This window comes from Aspergillus tubingensis (genome assembly GCF_013340325.1).
Source record: "Aspergillus tubingensis WU-2223L DNA, scaffold_2, whole genome shotgun sequence".
Taxonomy (NCBI): Eukaryota; Fungi; Ascomycota; class Eurotiomycetes; order Eurotiales; family Aspergillaceae; genus Aspergillus; species Aspergillus tubingensis.
The window spans coordinates 1,366,630-1,380,516 of NW_023336276.1; the positions used below are offsets into that span (position 1 = coordinate 1,366,630).

The 13,887-nt window shown below is 52.1% G+C and overlaps 4 protein-coding genes across 4 annotated transcripts; 2 read left to right on the plus strand and 2 right to left on the minus strand.

Moving 5' to 3' along the window:
• Positions 1–496: 496 nt before the first annotated feature.
• abr1 (multicopper oxidase abr1) lies at positions 497–2,015 on the plus strand (the record flags this gene model as incomplete). The annotated part of the gene is made up of 2 exons (XM_035496158.1): positions 497–832; positions 894–2,015. The coding sequence occupies 2 exons, from the start codon at positions 497–499 to the stop codon at positions 2,013–2,015; spliced, it is 1,458 nt and encodes a 485-aa protein (XP_035352051.1).
• Positions 2,016–2,650: 635 nt separating this feature from the next.
• On the minus strand, positions 2,651–3,843 carry AtWU_01044 (FAD-dependent oxidoreductase; the record flags this gene model as incomplete). The annotated part of the gene is made up of 3 exons (XM_035496159.1): positions 2,651–3,084; positions 3,156–3,742; positions 3,812–3,843. 3 exons carry the CDS (start codon positions 3,841–3,843, stop codon positions 2,651–2,653), a joined length of 1,053 nt encoding a protein of 350 aa, XP_035352052.1.
• An 860-nt stretch (positions 3,844–4,703) lies between these two features.
• Positions 4,704–5,445, minus strand: AtWU_01045 (rRNA-processing FCF1 family protein; the record flags this gene model as incomplete). Its single annotated transcript, XM_035496160.1, has 4 exons — positions 4,704–4,844; positions 4,905–5,070; positions 5,123–5,349; positions 5,410–5,445. 4 exons carry the CDS (start codon positions 5,443–5,445, stop codon positions 4,704–4,706), a joined length of 570 nt encoding a protein of 189 aa, XP_035352053.1.
• Positions 5,446–8,576: 3,131 nt separating this feature from the next.
• Positions 8,577–13,551, plus strand: AtWU_01046 (WD domain, G-beta repeat protein; the record flags this gene model as incomplete). The annotated part of the gene is made up of 5 exons (XM_035496161.1): positions 8,577–8,988; positions 9,055–9,178; positions 9,236–9,547; positions 9,603–10,381; positions 10,442–13,551. 5 exons carry the CDS (start codon positions 8,577–8,579, stop codon positions 13,549–13,551), a joined length of 4,737 nt encoding a protein of 1,578 aa, XP_035352054.1.
• Between the last annotated feature and the right edge of the window lie 336 nt (positions 13,552–13,887).

The window sequence follows — 13,887 nt, forward strand, 5'->3', positions numbered from 1 at the left end:
AGGCGTCAATATATTCAGCTATCCACAGCCAGACAAGCGTGCCAATACCTCAGGAATTTTCTTGCCGGGGTATCCTGCATCTCTGAACCGGGAAGGTATCTGCATGTAGGAGGAGCTAGTCGACTCCCTACTTCTCCTTCCTCATCCCTTGAAGCAAGGACAGGTTACATGCTCGCATTCTATGTCTATGCTGGAATGATTTCTCCCGGGCGGCGACTGAAAGCACGACTCGCATCGGATCGGCTCATTTGTAGGCTTGCTGTCCGGCCATGCGAGAAATGTTTGTTTGGATCTGATGCCGAGGCGGCGACACCGACGAGGCATCCATATCGCCAAGGGTTGCTTTCCTTATTGCTCCGCGGGCTGAACTAAGTTTTTGTGCATAATATAGCAGTCCGAGCAACTTTCTGTACATACTTATTTTCGACCTCCCTTCAGGAATTGCTCCAAAAGTCTGCGCCCGCGTCCGGTGAATGCTATACTCGAAGCCGCGGCAATGATCCGAACCCTCACAACGCTCGGCCTGTACGGGTTCGTCCAACAGGCATTGAGCAAAAATGTGTATCTGGATTGGAATATAACTTGGGTGACTGCAGCACCTGATGGGTATGCGAGGCCTGTGATCGGCATTAACGGACATTGGCCTTGTCCCCAAATTGATGTCGATGTTGGCGATAATCTCATCGTCGACGTGTACAACGGGCTGGGTAACGAGTCCACCGGAATCCATTGGCATGGTCTGCATCAGAACTACAATGGCTACATGGACGGTGTCCCAGGAGTCACCCAATGCGAGCTCCACCCCAACCAGCGCATGCGCTACGTTGTTCCGGTAAGCTGAGCATGCTTGCTGGATCAGTACCTGAACTGTGCCTTCTGACCCATGGATCTAGATGAACCAAACGGGTACATATTGGTACCACTCGCACGAGCCGGGTCAGTATCCTGATGGGTTGCGCGGACCCATCATCGTGCACGACAATGTTCCTGCCCCGTATCACTATGACGAGGAAATGACTCTCACCTTATCCGACTGGTATCATGTGCAGATACCCGTCTTGCTCGATCAGTTCATAGTTCCAGGAGACCATGCCCCCTATGGAGGTCTAGAGCCGCTACCTGATGCGATTTTGTTCAATGACATGCATAACACGAAGATCAGCGTTAAGCCCGGTACGACCTACTTGATCCACGTTGTCTGCATGGGCAACTTTCCCGGGCATGCGCTCGTCATTGACGACCACGACATGACCATTGTTGGTATGGATGGCATTGCAGTGGAACCGCATTTCCTTCCACCCCAGTATCTGCGTGTGGCCGTTGGACAACGAGTCGACATCCTCCTCACCACCAAAAATGATACTAGCAAAAACTATGCGATCTGGGACGGTCTCGATATTGATGAGATGTTCGTTCAAGAGGGAAGGAGCCCACCTCAAGGGTACAATCCCAACGGCACCGCATGGCTCATGTACAACGAGGATGCTCCTTTGCCTCCTCCGCCCATCATTCATGTCAACAATGCAAGTCTGGACTTCCTCGACGATGTGACCTTGACACCGATAGACCACCTTCCTCTGATCGACCCCATACAACACCAATTCATCTTCGACGTCTACCCAACCACAGTAGATGGAAAGCCCGCCTACAGCATCAACAACATGACATATAACGCCCCCGACTCGCCCACGCTGTACACTGCCATCTATTCTGACCCCGAGGCCTGCTTGGACCCAGACCTCTATGGAGATGTGAACCCTTTTGTCGTCAATTATGGTGATGTGGTGGAGATCGTTCTCAACAACCACCATGACAATCTTCATCCGTGGCATCTTCACGGTCATGATTTCCAGGTGCTCCAGCGCACTTACCCGTACGGTGGCTTCTTCGATGGCTACCGCAACATTTCTGCCTCTCCCATGCGCCGAGATACGCTCATGGTGGAGCCCATGGGACATTTCGTAATTCGATTCCGTGCAATGAATCCTGATAAGTATTCCCTCCCTGCAAGTTAGTGGCTCCGAACTGACGTTTATCGGTCAATTACGCATCTGGATGTTCCATTGCCACATTGAGTGGCACGTCGAGATCCGCCTCATGGCCATCATTATCGAAGCGCCGGACCAGCTGCAGAACATGACTATACCGGATGATCATCTCAAGATTTGCGGAAACACTCAACCCAGCAATTGGGCCCCATTGGCTCCTTCGCCATAAATAGTCCGACCCGGCATCAGGTATGTGTACCGTTGATGTCCTCTAAAACTTGCTGATTTAGCCCAGCACAATCCTAATGGTCACGCACACATCTCTACCTGTTGACAATGCTGGCCCTGAGGCCCCTAGACTCCGTCAATGTGAGCCTTAAAAGAATCTTAAAACCACTTCAAGAGACCCGCTGGCGACCGGGAGACTTGACCTGTGTGAAAGAGCCCTTCCGATGCTTGGATATGCTTTAGTGTCCATGGTGACCACACCCCGTGATAAGTAATGTTACGAACAATAGACGAAAAGTTGTATCATCTTCCTTTTACTGCAATTGCAGCTGCCATGCAGCATTCCAATCATAGCTTTGTATGCGGAGCATACGTGCTCTAGCGCCATAGGTGAGAGATTGATGTAGCAAGGCGAGCCTCACAAGTGGACGACCTTATAGCGAGGCCTTTTCCTTCATCAGTCCTTCTTGTCGCATCAGATCGTAAACATCCTCCGCCACACCCCAGGACAACTCAAAGCCACGACCCCCCGCTCCATACGCATGAACGATCACCTCCTGACCTTGATTCATCTTCTCCAGTTCAATCCTCATACCCCCCTCTCGTGCTGGTCGACGACCAACAATATCACGAATAACATCGAACTCTCCTCTACTTCCCTCCTTGAAGGGAAACCACTTAGCAGCATTCGCCAGTAGCTGGGCCCGTGTTTCCATCGACGGATTAGGATCCCAATTATGCGGCTGCTTCGTGCCCCCGATAATCGTCCCACCACCCAACGGGCGCGGGATACAGAAGGACCACGAGCCATCGCTATTCTGTCGAGTGATAGTCGCCGAGCAAGGATTCCTTACCAGACACGTTTGCCCTGAATAGCCAGTCAGTCAGCCTTTACCATCAATCACCCTCACTTTCACTATCACTATCATCATCACTCACCCCGAATAATATAACTCCTCTCATCACCAAACCCCAACCCAGAACAATTGACCACCGCTCCCACCCTCTCCGCAAGATAAAACACCTCCCTCAAATCCACAAACGTATACTCCTTCACCTCCCCACCCCTCAAGACAAACTCCCGCAACAACCACGCACAATACACCGGCGAATTCACCACGAATGTCTTATACCTCACTCCCCACTTCATATCCCCCGGCACCTCCTCGGGCCGTAAGTACTCAAATCCATCTAGATGCCCATACGCTGCCTGGATGTTCTTCTCGTCGAGGTACTCCGCCGGCGGGTTCTCGAGGTGCTCGATTCCAGTGATGGACTGGACGCCCGCACCTGGTTCCTGGGCCGCGAGTGTCTTGAAGTGCGCGTAGGTGCGACGGGCTTGTGTTTCCTCTCGGGTGTGTTGGGCGTTGGAGCCGGGGACCGGACGATAGTGGGCGCCTGCCCAGGGTGAGGCGTAGTTGAGGGATGTGCTGTGGGGGAAGTCCCGGGCTGCGAGGATAACGCGTTGGGATGGGGAGAGGTGTTGTTGGATGTAGAGGGCTGTGGAGAGGCCGATTATACCGGCTCTGTTTGGTTGCAGTGGGTGGGGTGGTTAGTGGTGGTTTTGGTGACGTTGGGATTGAGAAAAGACGTACCCTATTACGACGATGGTTTCTTTTTCGGTCATTATGCTGTGGCTGGAATTGTTCTTGTGGATTGGTTGGATTGTGTGTATGTAAGTTTTAAGTGATTTGGTGATGATGATGATGATGATGATGATGATGATGATGATGATGATGATGATGATGTTGTTGTTGGCGGGGATTGAGGGGATGATAAGCGGTTCTGGAACCAGTTCCCCGCACGCGGAGGAGGCATTGAGTCATACTTCGCGGCCTTTTATAGCCATCAATCGTTCCTCTTTTGGTCGAATGCTTCTAATTACTATAGATGGTTACTCGATTGGGTGATTGGTGATGTGGCCATGGCCTGATTGCGTACAGAATCACCCGGACAACTATCTATTGTTCGGGAATAGATACGAGATATAGCTAGTATTTCGGAGTAAGCGTGGAAATTATAAAGCGCACTATTATGTTCTTCGGTTCTAGCTTCAATTATGCAGGCTAGGACCGCCGACACTGACCATCTATCTATCTGCTATCTAAGCTCTTCGAATATCGGCTTCCGCCTGTCTCGCTTGGTCACGTTCACCGCGCGCATGGACTTTTGGCGGTCGTCGGGACAATCTGGTCATCGAGATAGTCCAGCCGAGGCGCATGCACGTCGCAAGCCAATGTGCAACTCGAGCCGGCCTGCCAGGTAGTGTTGCCATCGCATTGACTTGTACTGCATCAGACAGGATGATCGTGCTCGGACGCAGCGGGACCAGACGAGCTCCCCGTTTGTAGGCTGAAGACGAACTGAATCCGCGTCCGCTAGTAAGCGGTAATTGGGTATATCTTCGTGAAACGTCGTGCTATGGCGTGGTATCAAACACACATCTTCTCTTTTGCCATTTCTTTCAGCAATCCGAAAAACCAACGCTTAATCCAAAGCATCGGGCAACTTCTCGATGGTGAATTTGCCCCTTGCAACCTTCATGATGGGCACACCAGGAATCTTGCGCAGACGGCGACACAGATCTTGATCGTTGGTCGCCACAATGTAAATTCTATGCTTCGTCACCTACAAGAGCCGTTAGCGCGCTGTGCTACCCCAATCGAAGGGGGTTGAGTAACCACTCACCCGATCCACGATACAGTCATCTGCATAGGTACCCTTGTGAGAGCACTTGACCCTAGACCACCGAGGGTCTTTGGCAACCCGAAGTGCGAGGCGGTACTTGTCACCCAGTTTTTCCAACTCCGCAATGGTGCAGTCTGAGAAGGTCGGAACACACTTCGCGTAGAGCCTGCAGCTAGTCTTAGCAGATGTCCAAAGCCCAGATATTGTGTGCAACTCACAGGTCCATCATCGAAGTAAGTAGATCCTGCTTCGCTCGGATAGCGTGGGAAACAAAGTTGGTATCGACCAGCACGTGGTAGGGAGGGCCAAGGGCAGTGTTTGCGGCAAAGAACATGTTCGAAGGGGCTTGGGTGACTTGACGAGTCAGCTGATCCTCCTTGGGCGTCTCCTTCTTCGCTTCCGGCTTCTTCAGTCGCTCATCGCGGGCCTTGATGGCGCGCTTCATCTATAGATTCAGTAGGATCAGTTTCCGTTCCGTATCGACTGCAAAGTCTTGTAATCATACCTGCGCGAACTTGCGAGTCTTCTTTTGCACACCCATTTTGTTGAAAATAGGCCTTGACTGCTTAACAGGGAGAAGAAGTAAAGCAGCGGAGAATGGGATCGATATTCGTTGCTATCGATATTGTTGAACCCAGAAGATTTTAGAGAAGGCGGAAAATCAGATCACGGGCCGATATTTTACCGCGATAGCCAGAGCCAAGCAGTTCCGTTATCATGTGATCTACCCGTGACCGCCTGTCGCGTTGCACGGCATCTCCGTCCGTCTAACTGGAAATGGCAGTACCCTGTCGCGAAGTCTAGAGCTTCTTGGGAGTCTCGTAGGCATCATTGAAAGCAACGTAAAGGCCCAAATGTACAGTTGCACTCTGGCTCTAATTGAGGAGCATTCGATTTCATATTGGATGACCACAATGCCATTGTTTCCGAGCGTGACACAGACTGAATCCTACCATGCGCAAGGCATCTTGTTGGGTGATAAATTTCAGTCAGTCTCAGTCCGCCAGGATTAGCATGGGCCGAATGCCTGCGTCTCCCGACGCTTTTCTTATCACATCCAAAGAAGAGGCAAAATCTCATCACCGTCCGAGCTCCTCGACCACCCCGCAATGTCTAAGCCCCGGGACCTTCCACTAGTCCCGAAGGACACCAGTCACAGCGCAGCTTCTACTTAATCACATCACATTGCATGCACAGGCCGTGTCCATCTGTGGAAGGGCTATTTTGGACTCCATATTCCGTGTACTTTCTTACCGGGTGGGCGTAGAATTGTTGTCTCACCAGCTCCGACTGTGACCGACCGTTCAGATCGTTAGCTCCTGTAAGTGTCAAATAAATCGCCGATAAATGTACTTTATACTGCGACCATCTTGGATATCCGGCCTTTCCAAAGGAAACGTCTCTGGTTGTGTACACGGTGATGATGTTCCCATTCATCATGATACCAATGTATATTATCAGTTTGGAAATGCCCGTGGGAGTATTACTGTGAACCTGAGTACTCGCGGTATTTACACCGCCATAGTATATTGTACTATGTAGCGCCACCCTGTGCATTTCGCGAAGGGTGAGCGCAATTCAGATCATGGTAACGATTATGGGCGGCCTTACGGCACATGTAGTGATGGATCTTTCGGTTTATGTTCAAGGTTCAAGGACATCACCTGGGATGCGCCCTCCCATTTCCACATCTTAACGGAAGATTTCTAGTATGTTTCCTGCTTATTTCGGTCCTTCTGCGTACTATTTCAGTGTTCACATCCACGTACGTACCCAAGTATATCACCTACCTCAGTAGTTCCGTCCCCAGCACGTCGAGGGATGTGATTCGAAGTTCCACTGCACATCACCCAAGATTAGCCACAATCCTACTGGCCACATGGATTGAGCAGTCGAGGGGATGCATTGACGATACCAGTCAGAGTGCACATTTACGCGCCGAGCAGGTCACTTGAGGGCGACTCTAGGGCGGGTGCGGGCGCTGATTGGCACAACCGAGTGATGAGGCCTGCAGCGTGAAGAAACGCCCTCTGCAGTCCGGAAGCCAATCAGGCCTGAGGAGCCGGCGGGAAAGGTCCCTGACAGCAGCCGCTGGCCATGCAGAATTCCCCTTGGGTAAGGTCCTGTATACCTCTGCTTCCCATACTGAATCTTAGTGGTAACTATGTCACTGGTACCACTCCAGCCCCGCCTGGGCAAAAAACGGACGCATGCAATAGGATTGAACTAACCGTCACCACGACTCCATACTACTTACTTACTCACCTCACTAGTATGGTCCCCGTACGCTTCTCTCTCCCTTTCTCACCCCCCATTTCCCGCCCATCTCTGATCGGTGCAACAATTGGCGCTCATCTAATCTCCTCCGTTTTAGTCTAAAACTCTTTCCTTTCCACTGATTGCGCTTCATGTTGATTGTGGGTGGCATCGCTCGATGATTAGCCCGCTTGATCTTCCTATAGCTCCTGGTTAGCCTGCCAACGGCGTAACACGAAGGAGACTGAACTCCTCTCGCAGACCCCCCCTGGTCAGACGCGGCAGGATCGACTGGCAGTCTGCTTTGCACTCTGGCTCCCATGTCCCGCTGCTGCATGCTTGTTGGTGTGCCGCTGCTGGAGCCACCGACAGCTCCTCATGCCGCTCGACGGGTCTTATTTGCCCTCGTCCGCTAATTAAGTCGTTGAACGCCCTGCTCGTCCCATATCGATGATATCCTGGTCCATGGAAGCGCCGTCCACTCCCCTTGGCGCTAGCTCGTGTTGCTTGATGGCTGGAGATTTCGATCGACTCTCTCCGCTGCCTTCGGAGACGTCTCAGATTTCGCAGGTAACTGTCCTTTACAACCACACAACAGCCTTTCAAGGCTGGCGCCGTCTGGAGAATAATAAGGATTAAGAGTCCACAGGGCCAGAGCACGACTATCAGTCCATGCTCGTGTGAATCCTGTCATTAGTGTTAGTGCAATCGTTTTCCATTTTACTTTTTGCTCTCCTCCCCGCCTCTGCCCTGGTCTTCCTTATTATCTTTCCCCCCTCCACAATTCGTGCCAGCAACGTGGTAGCCTGCCTAGTGCGTTGTATCCCTGGCCGTTCCACTGCATCATTCTTTGTCTTTCACTTGCATTTTTGTGCGTCTGCCTTCTTGTTCGGTTCGGATTTAGCGCGCTATCACCATCATATCTGTCGCTGTACCCTGCTACAACTTCGCTTCTTCCTCGCCACCCATAATCCCAAGCCTGCTGTGAGGAAAGGCCGTCGTTCTGGTTCTTCTTCTATTTCGTTTATCAATACTCTAACTGTGGTCTCCTCAAATCTATAGTCAAATGTCTTTTGAGAACACTTCAAAGCTTGTGTTCTTGACTCGGTAGGCATTTGGAGCAGTGACATCTCGTTGGCTGTCTTGGGCGGGATTGCACCTTCGGTGCGCAGCTTGATCTCGTCTTTTATAACGTGCCAATGGGAGGTATATAATTACCATTGCTCATTGTGGCCCGAATAGAGCCTGTGCTCATTGTTACGCCGTTACCGCCAACTATATAATTGATCTACTGTACCTGGACCGCGCACTTCTTAGCCGCTTGTCTGGAGACGGAGCTTGGGGTTGGGACAAGGAACACGAGTCAAGCAATTCCAGCACCCTATTCAGGAACATCTCTGTGGTACAGTCGAAACGATGGTCGAATTATCATGGAACAGAAATCCAGTTCAAGTCCCAGATCCTCGACCTTCGAGAATGAAGCCTGCCGCGCCCCCAGTATCAACGCAGACACAGACAGCCCCTGCCCGGCTTGAGCCGTGTGCGTCAACCGCGTCTTTACTTCTATATGCGCAGGGATCGGTGATAGTATGTCTCCACCACGATACTTTGGCGCTCGAACGACGCTTCGAAAACCACCAGGACGACATCGGATTCATATATGTGGATAATGTGAGCGAACGTGGTGCGGGAAGGCTGGTGGTCAGTTACGATGTCAGCCAGACTGCAATCGTATGGGATCTGTTCACAGGAAGCGTACTCGCCAGGTTCGCCTCCTTCGAGCAGCTCAAGGTTGCCGCCTGGATGCGAAATGGGAATGTGGCCTTTGGTAACACCCCTACTTCTCATAAAGCCATGTTTTCTCTCGCAAACTAGTTCTCACACCGATCTGCAGGTAATGAAAAGGGAGACGTGATCATATTTGAGCCATCTACTTCGGAGCATGTTTCGTGCCGCACTATCTTTGATCCCATTACCGCTCTAGCCCCCGCTACGGATTGTCGAACATATGCTATTGGGTATGTACACTGCGCCTAGTGGTTATGACAGTTGAATGGTCTAACTGATTGGCGTAGCTACCAAAATGGTTCGATTATGCTCGCGACACTGCACCCAACCTTCAGCATATTACATACCATGTCCACTTCGCGAGGGCCATCGGCGATAATCTCGTTAGCGTGGCATGCGTCCTCATCTAAGCAGAAGTCAGATATGCTAGCCACTTTGGCGGCCAATGGTGATTTGAGGGTTTGGAGTGTAGCAAAACCGCCGCAGAAAGAAGCCCCACGCGTTATCAGAGTGCTCAAGAGGTCTGATGGCTCCCCAGCCACTGAACCGAAGTGGATGGCTTGGTCTAAGAATGGTAGGATTGTACAGTACCTTGAAGGGTAAGCAGGCACCCGCCATCTTCCCTCGGGTTGCGAGGCTAAACACCATCAACAGTGAAACGTGGGCTTGGGATGTCAGGACAAAGCATGTCACGTATGAGCCCATCCCCACCATCGACAACCCACGTGGCTTTGCCAACTATGGACCAACCGCCACACTATTTACTCTTGGTCCTCAATACACTGTTCAGCAGTACGATATAGACAGTCCTGCCATGGTCGCAAATGTGCAACATGCCCCCGCTGGAGCTTTGCCACCACCCACAGAGCAACCGAGATTACGCACCTTACAGGAACCGCCAAACATGAGGGAGTCTGGTGCGATGTTTGGCTCTCGAAGGACCCCGTTCGACACGAATGGAATCGAAGCTGTGCGTCAACAGCGTGCCGATGTCGCGAGCCCTGTGAATAGGAGTCATGCCAATTCGGTTACGAACTCCGTTAGCTCGAAGGCTTCCTCGGGAATGCACAAGATCCCGTTCTCACCACCCAGTAGGTCCGGTCAGACCACCACATCATTCTCATTAACTTCAGCATCTGGGAGAGAAACGCCCCAGCCATCCGGGGCTTCCTATGCCTACGCCTCGTCTGTCTCAATGTCGTCAACAAAAAGCTCCCGCGCCGGTTCACGGCTGAGGAATGAGGTGCAGCTTAGTCCTGCCGAAAAGCCAGTAGATCTATTCCCTTTTACGCGTGCACGCCTCAATGATGTGCCTTATGGACATCATCAACCCCTGGACGAGTCCCGCCTCACGCCGGATGATCTACGCCAACAGATGCTGAGCGTTGTATTTGGCTTCGATGGAGATATTGAAGGTTTGATTAGGGATGAACGTATGTTCCATTCTGCACTTACTAGATACGTTCTTCCAAATTTGCTGATTCTGTGATTAGTGAGCAACCATCCCGAAGCTAGTCAGAGTGCCATTCTACTTGCTCAATGGATTGGCGAATGCGATACAGACTATATGCTTTCCATGATAACATCGGGACCAGCTTCAATCACCGACTGGATGCTCCTGGCATTCAGCCAGATGTCTGGAGAATCACAGTCGAACAAGGTCGGCCAAGCTTTGGTCCAGAAGCTGCTGGAGATTGGAGATGTCCATACGGCAGCCACCATACTTCTAGGATTGGGAGACCGAAACGATGCCATCGAAGTCTATGTCTCCCAGAATTACTATATGGAAGCCATTCTGATGACATGCCTCGTGATGCCTACGGACTGGCAGCGACAATCGTATTTGGTTCGCCGATGGGGGGAGCATGTTGTGTCTCACTCTCAGCAGCAGCTTGCGATTCGGTGTTTCATGTGCACGGGTGCAGAGCCCTCCGAGCCATGGACGTCTCCCGCTGCGCAACAAGCTACGTCCTTCGCGGAAGCTATCACAAGAAGGTCTCCAATGACATCCCCGGAACCTTATCCAAACCCAGCGAGTCTTATGGTTCCTAATTCCCACCCACGACCAGCTGTCAATGGCAGACCGGTATCGAAGACGCCAGCGCTGAAGCTCATCACTTCATTTGACTCTCAACCAAACAATCGATTCAAGTTCCCCGGGCTGAAGTCAGATGACAGAACTCCAACAAATGCGCCCGGGGTTACACCGATCGCGGAATCTGCGGTTGTCGAATCTGCATTGTCTCCGGGTGGGTTTGGGTCGTACAAGCTAAACAATATCCAGAGCATAAATAACGCCATGAATACACGTACAACCACGCCCGCCTTCAACAGACGGCGTCTTCCGTCTATTGGGGAGACTCCGATTGACGTACACCCTCCTACATTTCCCTCCACGGGATATAACAAACAAGTGCTAGACTATGGATCAACGTCAGAAAATGACGAGAGTCAGCCACCAGAGCAGAAAGGGGAGGAAGCAGATGACGAGCAGCTCGGATTGCTCTCATCTGCCCGCTATGACCCTGAAGAGTACAAGCCCAGTCCTCAGACCGCAGTCCAAGCGACAGCGGATACCTTCGCCACCATCAAGGGTCTTCCTTCTCCGGCTGCTGGAGTTTTTGAGGCCCTAAAGGAGCGTTCAGACAGCCGAAACGGAACCAGAGACCGAAAGCCAGATGGCTTGCAGCTCAATCTTCATCACCGCAACGCGTCGGAGAATGATCTGCACGCCCAATCCGAGATGCTGGCTAACTTCCGCAGTCCAGCGTCAACGTTAAATAGCTTCAGTTCTGCTAGGAGCCCCAGCGTTAGCGGTCGCAGCATTGACCCGTATATCAGTAGCCTAGGCGAGGCAAACTATCACGCGAAGAAGTATCAAGGAACTCGTCCTAACGGAAGAGGAAGAAGGAATACAGATGACTCGGCCAGTCAGACCTCGGCTCGGAGGTACCGCTCCAGAAACGCATCACAGGAGACGCGCGGGCGAAATGAAAAGAGATACATTCCACCCGCCAAACGTTCTCCCTCCTCTCCTGTCCCAATGTCACCGGAGGAGCTGGCTCGGATCAATGCCAATGCCGCCAACAAGCCATCATCTCGAACACGCAGCGCTAGCAGGGTGCGCAAACCACGTTCGCGCAACTCCTCTGAACGCCGTCAAAACCGTTCCGCCAGTCGAAACACAGCCAACCATCTTGGTACTGAAAATCAAGGTCCTTCCAGTCGAGGACGCAGCATGGACCGTCAAGAGTCAGACGCCAGATCTCCCTCGCCTCCATTGCCGGGATCCAGTGCCGAGGACGCATTGAGACTAGTTGCGAGTGATAGAGAACGGTTGCGGACCCGCCAACGGAGCGGCAGTCGTCGACCTGAAAAGGGTGCAGGTGGGAGGGGGGAGATACCACCTGATTCGAAGTGGACAAGAGCGAGGTCTCGTAGCCGTCACGATACCGAGCCGACAGAGAGCGCTCAGCAAGTTGTGCCCGAGTTCTTCAACGGCGGTGCCACCCATGATGGCATCTATGTCGTTGATAACACTCATAGTGACAATAGTATGCTGGCACAGGCAGCTCACGAGGAGCAAACTGCTACCCTGCAAGTTAATTTTGCGGAACAGCGGAGGAAGGAGCTTGCCGCTGCAGAGCTTGAAGCTCGGCGCCTGTCGCTGGCACGCAATCCATCGGCGCCAAACATCCCATTTCCAGGGGAGCTGCAGCCGAGTCGTTCAGCTCTGGAGAATGCGACATTTTCCATGAATGCTTTTGCGCCGCGTACTCCCGGCCGGAACCGGACTGCTGCAAACAAAGGCTCGCCAGAGTATCCAAGCAGCTCCGATTCGAACTCTTCGAGGTCCGGTGTGCCCTTGGGACTGCCAGCAACCCCGAAAGCCATGAAGCACCCCAAATATAACGGGTATGAAGAAACGGCACCGACTCCCCCGGTGCCTTCTGATGCCGGCATCCTACTTAGTGATGCTAAATACCAGGGTGATGCTGAACGGATCGGTCGTTCGATGTCTGTTCCAATCCCCGAAAGCCATCAGCCTGGCGCGGTGCCAACGAATCTCCCGATGCACCCAAGATACAACCCTCATCTCCCGAGAAGTCGGTCCACAAGCCGAACACGAAGTATGGCTCCTCGTCGAGACAGTGGCGGACATAGCTACGGTGGCTCCCCTGTGACGGTTAGCATAGAGGAGACCATCGAAAATGCAATGGCAAACCAGCAGACCGAGAACCCTCCCATTTTGCCGGAGCTCCAACATCTGAGTCCTCCTCCACCGCCACCTCCCCCAACTGCCCCTTTGGCCTCTCCACGCGAGTCTTCAGGGACCATAGACATCGCCATTGACAATGAAGACTTCGGTCGGCTGCTGCCTCGCGCGATGACCACGGGACCTACGCTTCACACGGATGGCCGTCCGGGTCTGGAACAACGCCGTATGTCTTTTGAGCACCGCCGGGGCCGCAGTGTCAACGAGAGCCTGAGCAGCAAGATCCGTAACCTGGCCCGGATGGGCAGCACCAAGAGCACAGACTCGTGGGTTGCTACTGATATTTCGATCCCGTACGAGAGCGTTATCGTCGACGGGCGCATATAAGCATACCTTTGATGCTTGCTTCTAACCTGTCAACCACTACAGTTGGACAATTATGATTGATGACATTCTGTTTCTTTTCATTCTTTCAATTACTTTTACATTTGCTTGCTTCCCCAACCTCCTTTTCTTCTTTTTTTCCATTCAGCCAAGGCATATCTCAGATTTTGGTTATTGTGATAGTTGGAACTGTATACCCTGGCACTACGCTTCCCTGATAATGATGGACAAGCAAGGAATTACTCAGTTACCAGAAGATGCACTATAATGGGTTTCCTTTCATATTTCCATTCTTCCTCGTCTCTAAACATGGCCCTCGGGGGCACGAGAAAAGTCGCT